This window comes from Macaca fascicularis, chromosome 4, assembly GCF_037993035.2.
Source record: "Macaca fascicularis isolate 582-1 chromosome 4, T2T-MFA8v1.1".
Lineage (NCBI taxonomy): Eukaryota > Metazoa > Chordata > Mammalia > Primates > Cercopithecidae > Macaca > Macaca fascicularis.
The window spans coordinates 112,703,641-112,724,881 of record NC_088378.1 but is presented as its reverse complement, the minus strand read 5'-3'; the positions used below and the strand labels follow the sequence as shown (position 1 = coordinate 112,724,881).

General features: G+C 32.5%; 1 protein-coding gene across 23 annotated transcripts in view; it reads right to left on the bottom strand.

Moving 5' to 3' along the window:
- The window catches only part of KHDRBS2 (KH RNA binding domain containing, signal transduction associated 2), a 634,276-nt gene that overhangs the window by 527,818 nt on the left and 85,217 nt on the right, over nucleotides 1-21,241 (bottom strand). For all 23 annotated transcript variants that reach the window (XR_010586373.2, XR_012434458.1, XR_012434459.1 and 20 more), the window contains exon 2: nucleotides 2,781-2,908. Coding sequence is in view for 2 of the 23 variants with exons in the window: in XM_045391082.3 (XP_045247017.2) it covers nucleotides 2,781-2,908 (128 nt within the window). In the remaining 21 variants the exon portion in view is untranslated. The remainder of the gene's footprint in view (nucleotides 1-2,780; nucleotides 2,909-21,241) is intronic.

Genomic DNA, 21,241 nt, shown 5'->3' with positions numbered 1-21,241 from the left:
TATATAGCCAAATAAGAAAAACTACTCATTAAAATAATTTAATATTATAATATGACATATTTCCCCAAGTCAAATTATTAAATGTAAAGCGCCAAGGCTAGATAAATCAATCTTAAAGAGCATTTTTATAATTTTTATAAATTAAATTTTAAACTTCATTCAATTTCTTGTAGTATTCAACTACGTCAACAAATTCACTTGAAATTGGAGAGTAATTGAAACACAATCTATCCAAAAAAAGTCATGTAGTAAAGTCTTGAGAGGACCATTTCCCCAAGAATTCCCATAGTCATTTATTGCTCTTTGAGAGGACTGTGTCACCAACACATTAATTATTGATACAAACAGACAGCAGTTGTCAAGGGGAGAAATCGTTCTGAGAGAAAGCTGTGTAAAGGAATTCTTTCACCAGTGTGGTCCCCTGAAGGATAAATCACTTTTCTATTACAAAAGATTCAACTTTAAACCAATAAATACTGTTGTGTTCTGCTCAACAGCTCATAGTATTACACCACATCACACATTTTACAGCCCATAAATGTACATTGAATACAGCTCAAGTTTAGTGATCATTTAACTCTATCTCATTGATATTTTTCTAAGAAATGGACAATGAACAGCAGGAAAAAAATCACAACTTTTATAATAAAATATGGCGTGTTTTCCAAAGATTATTAAATACAGTAAGATATAGTTTGTTTTCAAAATATTATGATTTATTGTACTATAAAAACAAGAACAAGGTAGGTCAACTTTGATAAGTGAGTATAGTCTCCTCCTCAGAATTTCACTCTTTTTCTGTAGAAAAGCTCTAAAGTTCTCTTTTGTGTGACAATTAGATGAAATGAATATTCCTTTAAAAATAAATTAAAGGAGTTTGGCAGGCTATTCATAATTTAAAGAAATGGCAAATTTTCTCAAGCATGAATTGTTATTTGAGACTATTCCATAAAACTATTAGGTGTTATCATTTTTCACATTCTTCCACATTTAACATGAAAAAGTGATGCAAATATGTGGGCATGATCGGTCAAGTTAAAAATGTAACGGTGCACCAAAAATGAAGAGCCTGAAATTATAGTAACTGCACTAAAGATTTCCATCTCTAACAGAAGCATGACCTTGAACAATTCATGATTTTTCAGTTACCTCATCTATAAAATAAAAGTTTTATATATTCTGTGATTTCCAAGATTAGTCCCAGCCTAAACATTCCATAATTTTAAAAATTATAAGAGACACAATAGTTTGCTGGTGATCTGTGGTCCACGGCAGTTAAGAATAAACAGTTTTATTGTTAGAGCATTTTGTTATACATTACAAAATTAAACTTCAGACAAAAATTTGACATCATAGAATATTCTTATTTCGGTATTCATCATTCTGAATCAAACACAGATCCAGTAATAATCAGCATAAAACCACTCATATAGGAACTTGAAGAGCCATCAAGACTTTAAATGCATTACATACCTTGTCAGTGTAATTTGATCAGAGACTATAGAACTACATTTTAATTTAGAGGCAGGTATTGAGTCTGTCATTGACTTTCCCATATCCAGAGATACAAATATGTTATTCCAAGAAACATCATCAAGTTATACCATATTTAAATGTATGATTTAAGAAAAGAACCTTCTATTCAAGACTATAACTGGTTAATTGATCAAGTGAAAAAGGACATATTATTCTTTATACTCTAACATATTCCTACCTCATTTCACTACTATGCAAATTTTTCATGTACATTTCTAAGCCTGCCCAATTTAATATTCAAGAGAACATGATTATAAAGCAAATCTAATAAAGTTTATTTTAAAAACATATACCCATTTTAAACAGCTTTCTTGCAATAGTCAAGCTCAAAAACAAATTCCATGCCCAAAACATTTTATCTCAAAGATAAATTTTATGGTTTGCTGGGCTTTAACAATTTTATCCCTGTTTGAAATAATTATAGACAAAGCATCTAGTTAATTATATTTACTAAAGTTTATCATAGTAGAAGACAATTGGTAAACCAGAGCATTTATTTCTGTAATCGTTACTGTTAGGATAATTACATGGTCCTTGCTTCACATTCACTCTTCAGAAAGTTAATTATCAGCTTGAATCTTTGAGTTTACATTTTAGTTTCCTCCATTCATTTGACCAAAACAAAAAATCCCTCTTTTTACCCATTGAAATGTATGAATATAATTGATAAAACCATGCCACTGAATGCTATCTTTTATAATCAATGATCTACTAGTGAAAAATTAGTTTAAAGAAAGATGTAACATTAAGGATGATATTGTAATTATTTTATGAATAAACTTTGATTATAGAAGACTATAGGTTATAATCTAAGAGTCTAATAACCTAATTGATTTTCTTAGATATATTAATAATAATTCCCTTCTGATTTTCTAATGTTATATATTTAGTATCATTAACTCTACTCCGTTTTATAATAAGGAGATACATTTTAACATGAATCAAAGATAATCACGTGGGTGTACATATTTGGACAAATTGATATATCATTTATATTTTGAATACATGATTAAAATATCTGATTATGCCTCCTACATTCACAGAACAAAAATGCTGTAGCCTTCAGTTTAAAATTACCCTCATCATTGCACTTTCAAAAGTTTTCCTTCCCCTCTGTCAATATCACGTGCTTGCATATACCTACATTATGAAGCTTCAAATATTTATTTTATAGAAGTCAATAAATAAAATATTTTATCATTTTTTAAATCAATTCTATGAGAAAAAAGTATATATGGTAGTACCTTTGGATACTGCTTGACAGGAATCAGTACTCTTTCTGAGAGCTTTATGTTTTTGTTGCTGATGACATCAAGATACTTCTTTTCTTCGTCTTCCTTTTTTCCATCAGAACCTTGAAATTTTTCAATTTCTGGAAGAAAATCACAAGAAGAAAACAAGTGAAATGAGGAAAAATGTTATAAATATGCTGAAAAATGCTATCATAAATAATATTAATACTACTCCTCTTCTCAGATAAGATTTTGATGAATATCGATAAAAGGCCTGAAACAGCATCTCGCTAACAGTTATGTGAATGCTGCTACTGTATGTAAGAGAAGCTCTATCAACTCAAACTAAAAAGTGATAATTGAAGATGTGACTGTGTCTTCTGTGAAAAAATTGATGAATTTAATTAATTTTAATATTTTCAAACAAAATTAAAAAGGTTATATATGTCCTTTGAATATTTAAACTATTTTAGCAAACTTAATTTTTTCTAGGAGCAATAAATAGAACAAAATACATTTTAAGGATATATGTTTTATTTTTACTCAGAATTATTCCTAAGAAAATAAAAATAATTAAAATGGTAATTATTTAATTAGCTAAAATAGGTAATAAAGAGAAATTGCATGATATTTTACAAGGGGTTATGGAAAAGTCATATAAATGATTAAATCTATAAATGTTAACATTCGTATTCATCAACAAGACATTATCTATATAAGTGTTTAAGAAAAACATTAGAATATTACCAAATTTGATATTTTGGAGCATACTTATCCACTCCTTCATTTTTGAATTAATTTATTCCATAAAAAATGTTAAATCTCTACTAGGTACCAGAAATACAACAGAAAACAATAAAATGTCTGCTTTTATAGATTCTATATTCTAACGTGGAAAATGAACAGCGAGAAAATGAATATATGGGCACACATACAGTTATGGCTGGAGGCAAATAATAAACACAATATGCTGTTATGAATACAAAGGAGAGTCAAGCAGTGGCTATTACTTCAGATTTGGAGGGTGATATTTGATCAAAGTCCTGAATAACAGAGAAGAATAAGCCATGAGAAGACCGAGAAGAGCTTAACAGTCTGATGAAAAACAAGCTTTACTTGCTCTTGGAATAGTAAGAAGCAAGAAATCCTGTGTGGCAGAAGAACAGTGAATGTAGAAAAAAAGGCTTGATAGGTGATTATAGGAAAAATCATGTAAGCACTTCTAGGATACATGATGTTTTCTACTTTATATTGTGACTACAATGGTAAGCCTCTGGACCACATTGAAGAATAAAGGAAGGCAGTCACATTGTATTTTTATTTTTAAGGATAACATAGTATGTAATATGCAAAATCAATCACAGCAGAAGGCAAGCAAACAAGAAAACCAACTTACATTTGTCTAGTTGAGAAACGAGGCTGACAAGGTAGGAATGAGATGTTAAAAGACTGTGTAGTTACAACTAGAGTCATCTCATGCAATGCACTATGTAAAATAAATGTTTTGGAGAATTATTAAAAATTCATTTTAAAAATTTCCTTTTTTATATAGTTATTATTATGACCATGACATAATCAGTAAATACTTTTTTTTGTTCTTTGCTGTTGGTCAGTGTACTAAAATACTAACTAAAGATATGAATGTGACAGTGTTTTACTTTTGCTATGGATAGAACAAAACATTCTATTTTTGTTATTTTGGAGTAGAGAAAAGGTGATGATAGTTATTAAGTATGAACATGTTTCATATAAATTTATTTATATTGCATTTTAAAACAATTATCTTTTAAAGGTCTGACTACTTCCAAAGGTAAGGGGAATATATATTTTATCTAATGGTTTTCTTCTTTGTTATTCTAGCTTTAACTAACATTTTTCCCCCAAATGTTTTCAAATGGCTTAAAGAAAACTTCCTAAAACATTCCAATTAGTAATATTTTTGCATACTATTTATTTGGGCTGTGTGGAATTTGAAACAATTATTTTGGAGTAATATTACATTACTTACCCAGGTAGTGCCTGAGTGAAATCTACACTGCATAATTTTTAAAAAGTCATTTATAATCATCTTATCAGTTATATGGTACAATTTCCCTAAAGACAAGTATCTTGAACTAAACTGAATTTTTTGAAAATAAGTTATATGTCTATAATTTCTACTTAGTATGATAACATCATATTCCTATGTTCTACATGGAAGTACTAACAAGTCACTTTAACTGACTCTTTAAACTGAAAATCACTTTATTCCAACTTTTCAATCCCTTATATAATTATTACAACCAGAACTATGATAACTGCAAAGAAAATCCATTCATCATGTCCTCTGATAGTAAGAATAAACTTTTGATCACTGCCCTGTGGGTACATGCACCTACATACCATAGCTTGCTGAGGTTAATTGTAATGTAGAACACATTGAAGAAGCTGACTCAATTCCTGATCTATAATACATATGGCTTCTCCCTTGGTACTTTTTCATAAAAATAAATTGAATTTGTCTGACATTATTTGCTATCCACAAAACTACTACCTTAGGCTCTTTTAGACATTTGCAATTTGATCAGGCCAGGATTAATTCTAATAACCTTTCCATCAAGAAACAGAGTTAAGTGAAATAGCATTTCCACTGCTATTTCTATTCAATTCTACAATTTTCTTTTGAAATTTTTTGGTATTATTTTACCCTCCTAATACTTAAAGGAAGTTATCTTGTCTTCTTTGGCATATCTCCATGACTAATAGCTCAATACTTGCATTTGTCAAATGCATAGTAACAAAATGGTATATGCCAAACTTGCCCGGGTTTAAAACCAAAGAAAGCTTCATCCATGTCTCTGCAAAAGGACATGAACTCATCATTTTTTATGACTGCGTAGTAAACCATCATTCTCAGCAACTAACGTAAGAACATAAAACCAAACACCGCATGTTCCAGAGATCCAGAACAATGTGGGGATGCCCTGTCTTACAACTTCTATTCAACGTACTACTGGAAGACCTAACCAGAGCAACTGAGCAAGGGGAAAAAAAAGGCATCCAAATAAGAAAATAAAAAATAAAGCTATTTGTTTGCAGTTGACATGATCTGATATGTAGGAAACCCCTAAAGACTTCACGTAAAAACCACTGGAACTACTAAGTGAATTCAATAAAGTTGCAAAATATAAAATCAACATCCAAAAATCAGCTGCATTTCTATACACTAGCAACAAACTATCCAAAAAAGAAATTAAGAAAACAATCCTATTTATAAGAGTATCAGAAATAATAAAACACTTGGGAATAAACTTAGTTAAGCTGGTTCAAGACCTGTACACTGAAAACCAAAAGCATTGATGAAATAAATCAAAGACAAAAATAAATGAAAAGACACTTTATAGATTGGAAGAATTAATATTGTTAAAATGTCCATAATACCCCAATAACCTAAAGATTCAGTTCAATCTCTGTCAAAATCCCAATGGCATTTTTTATAAAAATAGAAGAAAAAATCTCCAAATTTATATAACATGATAAAAGAACTTCAAATGGCCAAAGTAATTTTGAGAAAATACACAAGTGGAGGCATCACACTTCCCAATTTCAAAATACATTATAAAGTCATAGTAATCAAAACAGTATTATACTGGCATAAAAACAGAAATATAGGCTAGTGGAACATAATAGGGAGCCTAGAAATAAATCTATACATGTATGTTCAGTTGTTCTTTCACTAAGGTTCCAAGAATGTACAAGGGAGAAAAGAAGTCTCTTCAATAAAGAGTGTTGAGAAAACTGGATGTTCACATGCCCAACAATAAAACTGAACCATTCTCTTACACTGCACAAAAAAATCAACTCAAAGTGAATTCAGTGAATTAAAGACTTAAACATAAGACCAGAAATTGTAAAACTCCTAGAAGAAAAAGAGGTAAATGCTTCTTGACATTGGTGTGGGGACTAATTTCTTAGCTATGACCACAAAAGCATAAGCAACAAAAGCAAAAATAGACAAGTGGGATTATATCAAACAAAAAGTTTCTAAATAGCAAAAGAAACAGTCAACAAAATGAAAATGTGACCTACAGAATGGAACAAAATATTTGAAAACCATATATCTGATAATAGAATGATATCCAAAATATATAAGGAACTCCCACAACTTAATAGCAAGAAACCAATAATGAATTCAAAATGGGCAAAGAACCTGAATAGGCATTTCTCCAAAGATGATATACAAATGGACAATAGCAATATGAAGAGATGCTGGACATCACTAATCATCAGAGAAATGGAAATCAAAGCAACAATGAATTATTACTTCACACCCGTTAGTATGGTTATTATTGAAAAAACAAACGTTGGCAAGGATGTGGATAAAAGGGAATCCTTGTACATTGTTGATGAAAATGCAAACTGGTGAATCCAGTAACTATGAAAAAACAGTATAGAGATTCCTGACCATATGACCTAGTTGTTATGGTCTGAAAGTTTGTGCCCCCCCAAAATTCACTTGTTCAAATCCTGACTCTAAGATGACAGTATTAAAAGGTTAGGCCTTTGGGAAGTGATTATTTCATAAGAATGGAACCCTCATGAATGAAATTCATGCTCCTAAAAAAGAGGCCTGAGGGAGAGCTCCCAACACAACTTCTACCATGGGAACACAGCTGGAAGGTAAGGAGACAACTACACGGCAGCATCCACAAAACAGAAATTGGGCCCCTACCCAGATACTGAATCTGCCAGCACCAAGATCTTGGACTTCCTAAACTTCAGAGCTATGACACATAAATGAGTAAGTTAAGGGAGCTCATTCACCCCTTCAACCATGTGAAGACACAAGAAGAAAGCATCATCTATGAAGCAGGAAATAAGCCCCCACCAGAAACCAAACCTACCGGATCTTGGAATTTTCCAAGATTTTGGATTTTCTTGGATTTTCCAGCCTCTAGAATTGTGAGAAATAAATGTTTATTGTTTATAAGGCACTCCATTTATGGTATTTTATTATAGCAGCCCTAATAGACTAAGAGACCATAAATTTATACATGAGGAATCTAAAATAGTCGAACTCATAGAAGCAAGAAGTATGGTGATGACAGGGACTGAGAGAAGGAGGAAACAGGGAAGTGTTGGTTAAGAGATACAAAGTTTTAGCTATAAACAGTGAACATGTCCTAGAGACCTATTGTACAACATAGTGCCTATAGTTAACATTACTGTATTGTTGGCTTAAAAATTTGCTAAGAGGGTATATCTTGTATTAAGTGTTTTTATCACAAAAATAAATAAATGTAGTGGGAGTAAACTTTTTGAGGTGATAGGTATGACTATGGTATTGGTTGTGTTAATGGTTTCATAGGGGTATACTTCTCTCCAAATTCATCAAGCTGTATACATTATATATGTACAGCTTTTTGTATGTCAGCCATATCTCAATAAAGTGGAGGAAATTTTTGAAGGTTTTGTTTTTTGTTATTTTGTTTTGTTTTACAACAAAGGATTATAGAAAAATAGGAGATGCAATTGCCTGGACTGGCAAGTCGTACTATGTAATTCTTTTATATTAAGAATGGTTCTTCATTTTGCTGAAGCTTTTTAAAAAATATTTTTAATACCTCTCCTATATGTATAGTTTAGTATAGTCTATGACTTCAAAACTCAGTGTCAATGTAAAGATTATTTTATATTCATTCTGAAAATATGAGTAATATTTCAGTGAAAGGAACGATTTGAATATGTGAATCTCTACCTTGTCAAGTTACTTTCTTAACCCACATGATTTCTTTCCTGCAACAAAATTCATACTTCCTGAACCAGGTATACTAAGTATTTAACACTGGCTTCCCACACACTTCTAGTATTTATCTGACCTCAAAATAGAATTTGCTTAAGATATTAGAATCCTTAATAGCTATAAAATTAATGTGCTAGGACTGTGTCTGTATTTTGATGCTTAACACAAGTTATTTTGTTGTGATTATATTTCTTTTTACAATTGGCACGTTGTTGAGGCTCATATTTTTAAATATATATGATATAATTACATATGCAAAAACACAGAAATCACAATTATCTGTTTATATTTTAAGTTGGTTATTCAAGATGGATTTTAAAATTATATAATATTTTCCCCTAAAGTCAAAATTTATGTAAATTTAAATAAATTACTTGTTTTCCAGTCATTTCAAACACAACATAGAGCTATATAAAACTAAATATTAAATGATACTAAATATGTACTTCAAGGACCAATTATGTAGAACTGTTTATGCCTAATTGCTTTATAGAGGGTGAATTACATGGTCTTCCAGATATTTATATTTCTGAAATTAAAAATAAAGAGAAGAGACAAATTTACAATATGTGCAAACTAGAAGTTTCTAGTTCTATGGAAATTTTCAGAATCCAGATACATTTAATTATTGAGAAGGCTTCAAAAATAATCTTTCAATGCTACATAAAAGAACATTTGCATGCAAGATATAATTTTAGAATGTATTTAAATGAAGAACATGGAATTTGTCGGCGAAGAAAATATTTTTTGTTAATGAAATGAAAATGACCTTGAAATATAACAATAGGGTGGAATGCCAGTATTCAATGTTTTCGAATTTTTGGTCATCTATAATCAAAATTCAATGAGAAGTTGTAAAACACCTAACTTTTCTTTACGAATATTTTCAGAAGGAACTTTAACTATTTTACAAATTATACTTAACTACCTGGTAATTAAAACTCATTATAAACGGAACACGGACAACTTATATTAAAATAATATCACCAAGTAAAGTTTATACTTTTTTCCACTCTGAAATTATACTTTTTTAGTTTCCAAGTAAAAATACATTTTGCTTTTTGTATTTGAATACAGAACTAAACCTTTAATAATTAGTGTTAATAGAATAGAATAATGCAGCACAGAAGTATAATTTTCGTCTTCCTTTTAGAAATTTTCACATGAAAATTTAGAGATTATGTATACTACAAGCTTCCATCACTTCAAAATCTAAGTCCAGAATAAAAGGGCAAATAGACTACAATTGTCATGAAATAAAAACCTAACATTAATCACAGAATACAGGGAAACGACTTTGCACAAATTTTATCTCTTTGATACTCACGAGAAAGACAGAAATTTTGAAATTTCAGTATCAAAAAATGGGTGAAGAAACATCAATGGTACTTTGCCATGAATATCTGCATTATAATCCTGTAGAATCAGTAACAATTATCCCACTTTCCAAATAAAGAAATAGGAGTTCAAAGAGCATATATAATACATATTATAAATACATAAAAGAGAGAAAAAGAATGTAAAAATTGAAGAGTCCTCAATGTAGTTTTACATTTAATAATGTGAACAAAAGTGATTAAAAAGAAGCCAATCTTTGCTTAAAAATACCATTTAGAAATTTGTCTTCATATAAAACATTTTTCCAGGGAGTGGGCAATTAAGGTTCATGTTTTGCCATAACTCCTTCTAGGAAGCTCAAAGCTAAGTCTGTCTTCAAATAGCTCTAACTTTCCTCAGATAAGGATTTATTGCATAATTCTTTTTCCTTTCATCAAATTTACAACTTCTTATTTGTTTTATTCTGCAGGAATATTTTATTTTTATCTTGTACTTGCTTTTATGTAAGGTGCCTCAAATCCACCTCAGAAATAGGTAAGTGATTAAATGCCACTTTAAAATTATTATGCTGCATTAATAATATTAATCCAACAGGCCTTACTAATGCAAAATTTCTTTGACCTCCCTTTGTGGTTTTTGGAGTTCAATCTGGGTACTAAAATATCTTTGTCACCTGCTAGCTACATGATCTTAAGCCAGTTAGTTAGCCTCTGTTTACTTATCTTTTTAAAAGAAAGTAAATCTTTCAAATGATGTTATTATAACAATTAGCATTTTGTGCACTGCTCTCTGGCAATAATTATTGCATTGTTTTGATATGATCACATCTGTCTCCCTGTATTTTGTAATCTCTCAGCAGGAAGTTTATTTTACCCATCTTTATAGCGTTGGTTCTTAGGCCAAAGCAGAATAGGAAATTATACCCTAAACCTGTGTTTTACATCATACAAAAATAAAATGGGTAATTTCTCACAGAACAAACCTTAAATGATAACATGTTAACCTTAAATCTGAACTACGTTGCTAGCAAAACAGATGTCCTAAGTTATGGATCTCCCAGACCAACAGTCAGCAGGTCATAAAGTTTAGTGAATACTGGTCTAATTCCACAACCATTTAAGGGACGGAAAGTTGTTCTTGAATATTGAATCATATTTTCCTTTTTATTGAAGGCATAAGAGACTGTCAGATCCATTAATGACAAATCAGTGCTAAATAATTTTAAGTATCTTCACAAGTAATTATTTTTGATTATTGAAGTAGAAATAGAGACATTAACTGCTAGACAATTTAAATATGATCCAAGCATTTATTTTCAATGATATTAATCATAAGATAGTTAACTGTTTTAATCACTACCCATTTATTTTAATGCGTTGAACTTACTAAAATTCTGAAACCATCTGATACCCCGATCCCCATTTCCTGTCTGCTTATCCAAATTATAACCACTTCAAGGTTTGGCTTACAGTTCCTCTCTCTCATGGAGTTGTACAGAGTAACTCAGAAATTTCACTCTCTATAAACTCTTATCACCTAATTCATATGTTAAATATTCAGGATGTACTGTTTTGCTTTTAAGATAAGACCACAATCTAACACAGTGGCCTTGAACAAGTCACTTAAGTTTTCTGGGCTTCTGTTGTTCTTTCCCACCCATTCACCTTAATATGGGAATCAAATCTTATGAGGGGCATCCTAGTATCTTCTTAAGAATGCAGGCTTCCGGATACAGTATTGTATCTGCCACTTGTTAACTGTGTGACACTTGCCAACAAGATGATGACAGTTATTGCTTTCTAAGGATTTTCTATGTATTAGGCAATGATCAACTCCTGCACATATTCTAGTTCATTTACTTAGTTTACTTAAGTTTTCTGCATCACATTGCTTAGTTTAAAATGGAAATAATAGCCTCATAAAACTGTTGTAAGGATTAAGTGAGTCAAATTTTCAAAAGTACTTAGAATAGCCTTTGGTACACAATAAGAGCATGACATATACTAGCTATTATCATTTTATTTACTTGCATTTGGGGGCTGGACACTAGACTTTACTGAATTTTTGTATCATTAAAACCAAACATCATGACAATCAATGTCATGTATTTCACAAGCTTATACCTTGTCTTTAAGTAGACTGTTAATAAATGACGGTATACCCATGATTTACATTTGAATGTGTCCTTTATCAGACTAATATCATTATATAAATGCCAAGAATATCATACATATTCATTTAAATAAGAAATAGGACAAAATGAAGGAGAAAAATGCAGCTATGGTGATGATAAGAATAGGGTGTGGTATAAATTTTCTGAAACCATCATCAAAAAAATGTTGGAATCTTTTGGATAGTATTGTCGTCTAACATTAAGCAGTGCTACTTCACAAAAGGCAAGAGGTAAGATTTATTTATTTTTAACTGTGTTGAGACTCAGACATAAATTCTTAAATTTTAACGTTAAGAACTTTAATGGGTTTTTTTAAAAGAATAAAATATTTTATTGATACTCATTCCATATATATCTACATGTAGTTGTCCCATTAGGGTCCCTTTCTCTGAATGTATTCAGTGTTTTCAATTAGATCTTGCTAAGTGAAATACACATAGATCTCAACACAACAAAAAAAAAATTCAGGACACATATTTCTCCTTGCTAAGCAACCATAATCACATTACAAAAGAAAAGCAGCAGATCTTACATTGATATTCCACTTTGTGTGTCAGAGTTCCACAGTCCATCATGCTGACAAAGACAACATCAAGTTGCCTTAAACTTGCACCTGGTGCAACGAATTGCTCAAGTGATTTGTATGCATTATATCATTCCATCTTCATATTAACCCACGACAATACACACAAATATTACGTACATTATACAAAAGGAAAACCTGCATATTAATTTCCCCAATTGTACAGCAAGGAAAGTAAGAGATCTGAATTATAAAGCACAGGTTCTGAACCATTATATCAATGATTCATATTCTTACTTATGTACTCTTTCATTCAATAATTATTTACTGAAAGCCTACTATGTCCCAGGCACCATCCCAGAAACTGAAAAATGTGGTGAAGCAAAATCTGTGCCTTATTCAATCTTATAGTCTAGTGAGGTAGAAAGTAAATGAATAGGTAAATTATAATGTAATTCAGAGAAGGATTTTTTTTAAAGTTTTACTATGTAAGTTTGTATACAAAATACTGAACATATTTTTATTATATTTTGATGACTTTTAACATATGCATACAGCCATGACACCGTCACTGCAACTAGTATACTAAATATATTCATCATTTCTAAAAATTTCCCTGTGTTCTTTTGTGTGTATGCTTCGGTTTGTTTTAATTTTGGGGGGGGAAGGGGGGTTGTTGGCTCTTTGTGTTAAGAATACTTAAGGTGAAATCTATCCTCTTAACATATTTTAAAGTACACAATACTGTATTGTTAACTATAAGTACTATGTTGCACAGCAGTATATTTGTCTATTTGCATTGCTGTAAAAGAATACCTGAGGCTGGGTAATTTATAAAGAAAAGAGGTTTACTTGGCTCATGATTGCACATGGTAGAAACACGGTGCCAGCATCTGCTTGGCTTTTGGCGAGACCCAGAAAGCTTGTGGTCATGGAGAAAAGGAAGGGGAGCCAGAATGTCACATGGTGAGACAAGGAGCAAGAGAGAGAGGAGGAGGGACCAGGCCTCTTTAAACAACCAGCCCTCAGGTGAACTACCAGACCAAGAACTCACTCATTACCATGGAGATAGCACGAATCCATTCATGAGGGATCTGCCCTCATGACCCAAACACCTCCCACTAGGCTCCATGGCTCCACTTTCAACACTGGGGATTCTATTTCGAAATGAGACTGGGAGAGCACAAATATCCAAATCATATCAAGCAGGTCTCTAGAACTTACCATCTTGTATAATAAACACTATATCCATTGAGCAACAATTACTGATTTCTCCCTTGCTCCAGCCCCTGGTAATCACAATTCTATTCTCTGCTTCCATGTATTTGACTACTTTACATATCAGATGTAAGTGGAATCATGTAGTGATTGTCCTTCTGTGACACGTAGCATAATGTCCTCCAGGTCCATCCATGTTGTCACAAATGAAAATAAATGTTTTGAAAAACATGAAAGGGGGTAATGGCATATAAAATGGTGAGAAGTGAGTGATGTTTAGATAAGAATGATTAAAAATTGCCTGTTTAAGAAAGTCATCCTTGACCAGAGACATGAATTAAGTATGGGAAATAACTACATGAAGATCTGGGGTAGAATTTTCAAGGTAAATGAAACAGAAAGTGCAAGACATCTCAGGCTGGAAAGAATTTGGTACATTTAAGAAATTGCTAGAAGGGTGATGTGTTTAGTGTGGCATGAATGTGGGAGAAAGGGATAGAAAATCTACCATTTCTGAGAATAGGTCATTAGAAACACTGTGGTTCCCTTTTCACTCTTTCTCTTAGAACACATGTCTGTAAGCTGGGTGAGGTGGCTCACACCTGTAATCCTAGCACTTTGAGAGGCTGGGGAAGGTGGATCACTTGAGGTCAGGAGTTCAAAACCAGTGTGACCAACATGGTGAAACCCTGTCTCTACTGAAAATACAAAAGATTAGCCACGTATGGTGGCAAGTGCCTGTAATCCCATCTACTCAGGGGGCTGAGGCAGGAGAATTGCTTGAACACGGGAGGCAGAGGTTGCAGTGAGCCAAGATTGTGCCACTGACCACTCCAGCCTGGGTGACAGAACAAGACTGTCTTCAAAAAACAAACAAACAAAAAAACAAAAATAAAAAAAAGGAACAAGAAAGAAACAGAACATGTGTCAGAGGGAAGGCAGGTACCATGTCTTGAGAACATTCAACCAGCCCTATGTAGAGGTCCATGTTGTGAGAAACTGAAGCCTTTTGCTAACAAGAATGTGAGGGAGACACCTTAGACATAAGTCCTCTCTCAACATTAAGGTTTTTCAATGACCACCACTTCTTAAGAGACCCTGAGCCAGAACTGTGCATCCAGGCTTTTCAAAAATTCCTTACCTATGGAAACAGCCAGATAGTAAGCATTTGCCATTTTTAGCTCTTAGGTTTTGAGGTAATTTATTGTGCAACAATAACTAACATCATAAGACAGAAATTTTATTTTCTTTTAAGTACAATGGTAAAATTTTGAATAATTTTAGCACAGTTTTCATCTGATTTGAGTGGAGGCAGGAAGACCAGTTGTGAGGCAGTTGCACTAGACCAGGTGAGATATGCTGAAGGATATAGTGTTAGAGGTAAAGGTCTACAAATTGGTTGGATTGTTTTGAAGGTAGAGGTTTGCTGTAGATAGAATGGAAGTCTAAGAAAAAGGGGGGAAATCAGCAGTGACTCTCAGGTTTCTGGCTTGAGTAAGTAGGTGAGGAGTAGCAACATTTATAGATCTAAAAATGACTAGCAGAAGAACAGGCTTGGCTGGGAAAAATATAAGTTGTACTTTGGCTACATTCAGGTGAGACCTAATCAGAGATGTAGAATCAGGAGTTGGATAAGGAATTCTGGAGACTAAGGAAAAGATTGGGGTTTACATAAATGTTTGTGTCATTAGCATATGATTGATGCTCAAATTTATAGGAGTGGAATAGAGGAAGGAAGATCGCCAAGGACCGAGGCCAGTGATACTGTAATATGTAAAGCTCAGAAAGAGAATGAGAATCCAGCAAATGAAGTAAGAAGGGGCAATGAGTGCAAGAGGAAGAAAATCAGGAAAATGTAGATCACAAGATTCAAGTGCAGAAAGTATCTTAAGAAAAAGAAAGAAATCAACTGACTCATCCTATTGAGAAGTATAGTTAAATGAAAGCTGAGTTTTGACTATTGGCGTTGGCAAGGTGAAAGATGCCACGTATCTTTATAAGAATAATTTTAGACACTCATTAGAGTGGATTTATGAGAGAACAGGTGAAGAAGATGTGGCCACAGTATGAAGTTTCCCCCTACACCTCAGTAGGGCTACTCTGGTTCATTGCCTTCCTGAACCTTTTTCTAAATTCTTGAGACCATCAGTACTGCAGTTCCTTCAACCAGATAACATTTTCCCATTTCCTTTTACATTGGAACTAAATCCTTTTGTTGAGGTCATCTGCGCAAAGCACACTTCCCGTTGATTTCATCCACTTTCATAATACACATCTACCATCTTTCATCTTTTTAGACAATAAGCCCAAACTACCTTCCTGGGTTTTATACTTTTTTCAAATTTTACTCTATATTTCTACTCTAAAATGTTTAATACAAATAAAACTCAGTGCATCTCAAACTGTATTCTAAAACCTATTAGCTCGAAAACCTGTTATTTCACTATCTTCTCTTTTACCACAAGCTTCCTAAGTCACCCAAGAACAACAAAACCAGAAATCTCAGCCATATGAACAAGAGTTACTCCCTGGTACTCCCCATTCTATATGCAGTAGTCAAGGAATCCTGTTGATTCCATCTCTGGAGCTTCTCTCACATGGAGCTTCTCCACTCAGATGCTCTCTCACTGCCTCAATTCACTTTCCCATCATTCTCACCTGAATAGGCAGGACCCCTTCAACCAGTTTCCCTGAAAATCCATGTAAAACTTGTCTTCCACATCCAAGCTGTCTTTCTAAAACACAGATCTGAGCATTCCACATTTCTCTCTTCTGTTGGAATATGGTATCTGAACTGTGTTTATTCCCTAGCTATACTAAGTATTCAAATCTTTGTTGAATGAATGAGTGTCACTACCCTGACATGTACCTGCTTCTCACTGTTGAAAGTTAAATTCTAATTTTTATCCGGTCACTAAAAATTGATCAACCATTCTAGTTGTGTCTCTCACCACTTTCTAGTCTTCTTTCTTGCCATCCTGAAACAGGCACAGTCTATCCTCGTACATACTGTGAGCAAACAATACTCTCAAAGTTCTTAGGCTTTTGCTGATGACCTTCCCTCCTTCCTCTAATGAGTGAAGGATTACTTCATCTCTAAGGCAGGCCCAGCTTTAATACTCATTTCACATGATTGCTCCATCCCAGGTTTCCTTTAGCACTTTCTACTCTACATGCAACACTTTCGTCACTTTTTAATGTGCTATTTGCAAGTGTTTTCCTCATTAGACTATGACTTCCTTGAAGCCAAGGACCATATCACATCTATTATTTTTCACTCCCGGCACCCATTACAATAGATAATTTAAATTTAAACTCAGGTCCACCCATCAGCCTTCCCTCTGAATAAATCTTTCTAGAAGAATATCACTGGTTTTTAACATGAAAACTTCATAAAACATATGCAGCTCTCAATACAATGATTTTTAGACTGCTGTTTACACAAGAAAACTTACATTTATTTCCACAAAACATGGTACTAAACTTTAAAATTCATATTTATATCCACAAAATGCAATACATTTTTAAAATCTGGATTGATTTTAATATCATGTATGCATCTTGGAAATCATAACAAAAGAGTGACATCTAAGAGAGGTGACATAAATTAAAAAAAACTTTTTTTAGCAACCTTATTGATCAGTAATCAGAAAGTGACATTTTACGCATTTTAAAACCTAGCATAATCTCTTGTTACTTATATGTTAATGGTTAAGTATAATTTGGGTTATATTTTAGAAAACTGTTTGAAAGTTTTGGGTTGACACGCAATGCATTCTAATTTTTTCATGTAAAATATTAGAAAATAAGCTCTCAGAGAGCTTATTTTATTCAATAGATCTGATCAATCAGTAGATCTGATATTGATATAAAAAAGCAATAAATCTGATTTTTTAAATGAATTATTAATTGGGAACAACCTGTATTCAATACTAGGTTATTTCTGATTTTCTCACATCACATTCAAATTCAATTGCATTTATTTCCAGAGCATGAGTAGAATATATGTTCTATGTGTGTGCAAAAAAATAAGAGGCTTTACTGTTGCCAAAGGTATCTTGAGATCTACTATCTTAACGAAAAGAAAACAACATATTTAAAATCAGCAATTCAAGCTGCATTGGTTTGGTTCAAACGAAAAGACTTTTTTCCTGATCCTACTTTTACTGTGATAATTATATAAAATGACATTCACCATTTAGACTCAATTTACAGAAATGTTACAAGCAGATGTGCTTGAATTTGTATTAATTTATTTTCAAGATGTTCAGAAATCTAATTACATCAGGCATTCCTTGTGTTTAAAACTCAATTTTTCTGAATGTATAGAGGCAGGCCATTATTCATTAGAGGTAAAAATTCCAACTATGTCAATAGCAGGAGGTATTTAAATAGAACTGAATGTGACCTGCTTCACATACATCTTGCCCCAGGGCACAGTTTTGTCATGAAATAATTTCATTCACTCAGCACATGTTATAGAAAGCATCTTACTGTGTATAAATTATTGGGAAGTAGGTGATGCGACACTGTTTTAAACTGCTGGTTATCCAGTGACCATTCATGGCAAGTGTCACAATGAAACAGTCATTACGTTTGTTGCACATACTACTCCTAATTTCTTGCCTGTATATTTCAAGAGGCCAAACTTACATAAGGCAAATTGAGAAGTTTATTAAATACATTTCTAGTATTTATGAATGGCTTAAATATACATTGGAAGGCCATCTCCCTTAGCATCAATATTTTCACTGAATATAATAAATACTAATGCTATCAAATTGAAGAAATTAAGCGGTTCCCTTAAAATATATTTAAAATGAATATATATGTATTTACTGTGTATATCTATACATATATAGATATATACATACCTATATACATATATATTTGTATATGTTTTCCAGGGGATGAACACTTCACCAAAAATTGTTCCTCTGTTAAATTTAAGGTGTACCTGAAATCTTATATCATCCCTTTGTTTTAGGTATATAGGCCCCATTTTGTAACTGATTCTGTGCTTGGAGACAGTAAATGTAGGATAAAACAGCCACAATTTTTGAAGTCAGACTAATCAAATATGTGTTCTAATTTTTATGGGCCTCAGAAATGTAAAAAGAACTCATATAAAATGATGAAACCACTTCCTAACTTGTTGGGTGGTTTTTGAAAACTAGGCCTAATATATATAATTTAAGGGCTTGATGTTTGTGGTGATTTTTAATCTCTAGGAAAAGATTATACATCCTTTCCCTTTAAACATATCCCCTTCACCCAACTCGAAAGGAGAAAGCTCCTCTAATGCATTATCTTGGGTAGATTCCTGGAAGTGGAGTAAGTCATACCGCAGCAATATGCTTAACATTTTGAAAAACTGCAAAATGTTTTCCAATGTTACTGTATCATTCTACAATCACATCAGTAATGTATGAGGATTCCAGGATCTCTGCATATTCACTGGCACTTGCTACTGCTATTGTCTGTCTTTATTTTAGCCATCCTAGCATGTACGCAATGGTATTTCATTGAGGATTTCATTTGCATTTCTTTAATAAAGAATGAGAATGAAGTTGAGCATATATTAACATGATCATTGTAAATTTGCTACTTTCTATAAAAAAATATACTCAAGTCAGCTGTCAATTTTTAAGTGAATTATTTGTAATTTTATTACTGAGTCATAAAAGTTCTTTACACTCTTGGATACAAGCCCCTTATCAGAAAAATAATTTGCAAATATTTTTTCCTATTCTGCATGTTTTCTTTTCACTTCCTTGATATCATTTGCACCCACAAAATTACAATTTTGATGTAGTTCAATTTATTAAGTTTTTTTCTTTGCCATTTAACTTTGGGGTCATATCTTAGAATCTTAGAAGCCACTCCCTAACCCATAGTGGTAAACATACTTCTACGTTTTTTTCCAGGAGTTTTATAATTTCCATCCATATTGAGCAAAATTTTTATAAACAAGATAAGAGTCTAACTTCATTTTTTTGCATGTGGATAATCAGCTGTCCTACCATCACTTGTTGAAATGACTATTTTTTTTCACACTGAATTCTCTTGACACCCTTGTAAAAAAATCAATTAACCATAAATGTGTGAGAGTCTATTTCTGGACTTTCGAAGCAGTTCTATTGATCTACATGTCTGTCCTTACGTCCACACTACACTTTCTTTTCTTTTTTCCTTTTTTTTTTTTTTTTTTTTTTTGAGATGAAGTCTCTCACTGTTGTCCAGGCTGGAGTACAGAGGCACAATCTCAGCTCACTGCAACCTCTGCCTCCCATTTCAAGTGATTCTCCTACCTCAGGCTCCCAAGAAGCTGGGATTACAGGTGCGCCTGCCAACACACCACACCCAGCTAATTTTTGTATTTTTAGTAGAGACGGGATTTCACCATGTTACCCAGGATGCTCTTGAACTCCTGACCTCAAGTGATTCACTCCCATGGTGGCCTCCCAAAGTGCCGGGATTACAGGCGTGAGTGACTGCAACCAGCCTACAATTTCTTTATTATTGTATTTTTGTAGTAAATTTTTAAATCACAAAGTATGAGTATTCCAAATGTGTTCATTCTTTTCACAATTGTTTTTGTGATTTTAGGTCTCTTGGATTTCCACATGAATTTGTAGATTATTTTGTCAGTTATATAAGAAAGTACCTGAAATATTTATAGGGATTTCACTGAATCTGTAGATGAATACGGGATATTATCATCTTAACAATATTTAGTCTTTCAAATGATGAACATAGGATGCATTTACATTTAATTAGGCCTCCATTAATGCCTTTCAATAAGGTTTTATAATTTTCAGCATACAAGCCATGCACTTATTTGTTAAATTCATTCCTAAGTATTTTCTCCTTTGATGCTATTATAAATGGAATTTTAAAAATTCATTTTCAAACCCTTTTTTTGTTGATGTATAGAAAAACAATTTACTTCTGTATGCGCTTGTGTCCTGCAACCTTGCTAAACTCACTTATTAGTTCTAACATTTTTATGTGGATACTAAAGGATTTTCCACATCAATTATATTTTGATTTATATTATCTTAGCATTCTATATTCCTTGTTTCCCACAACATATTTTTGAAAGAAGTGTTATTGCATTTTTCTTCCAAATCAGCAAAAATTTTTAATAAAATAAACTCAAGGAAGAAGCAATGGCTGAATGAGAAATTTCTTAGTCATCAAACAAAAGTTCTCCCTTAGAGAAATAAACACATTTGTTATAAAGCATGGCTTACAATTTTTTTATTCTAGTAAAATTAAAATTAATCTGGTGAAATAATGACAATGCTCAGAGACTCTTTTCTGAACTAAGGAATGAATAAAAAGCCTTTGGGCATTGGGTACCTGATAAACCTTGGGTGAATGAATATAAAAGTGAATGACATAGATAACAATACAGAAAGTATGCACAGTCCAGC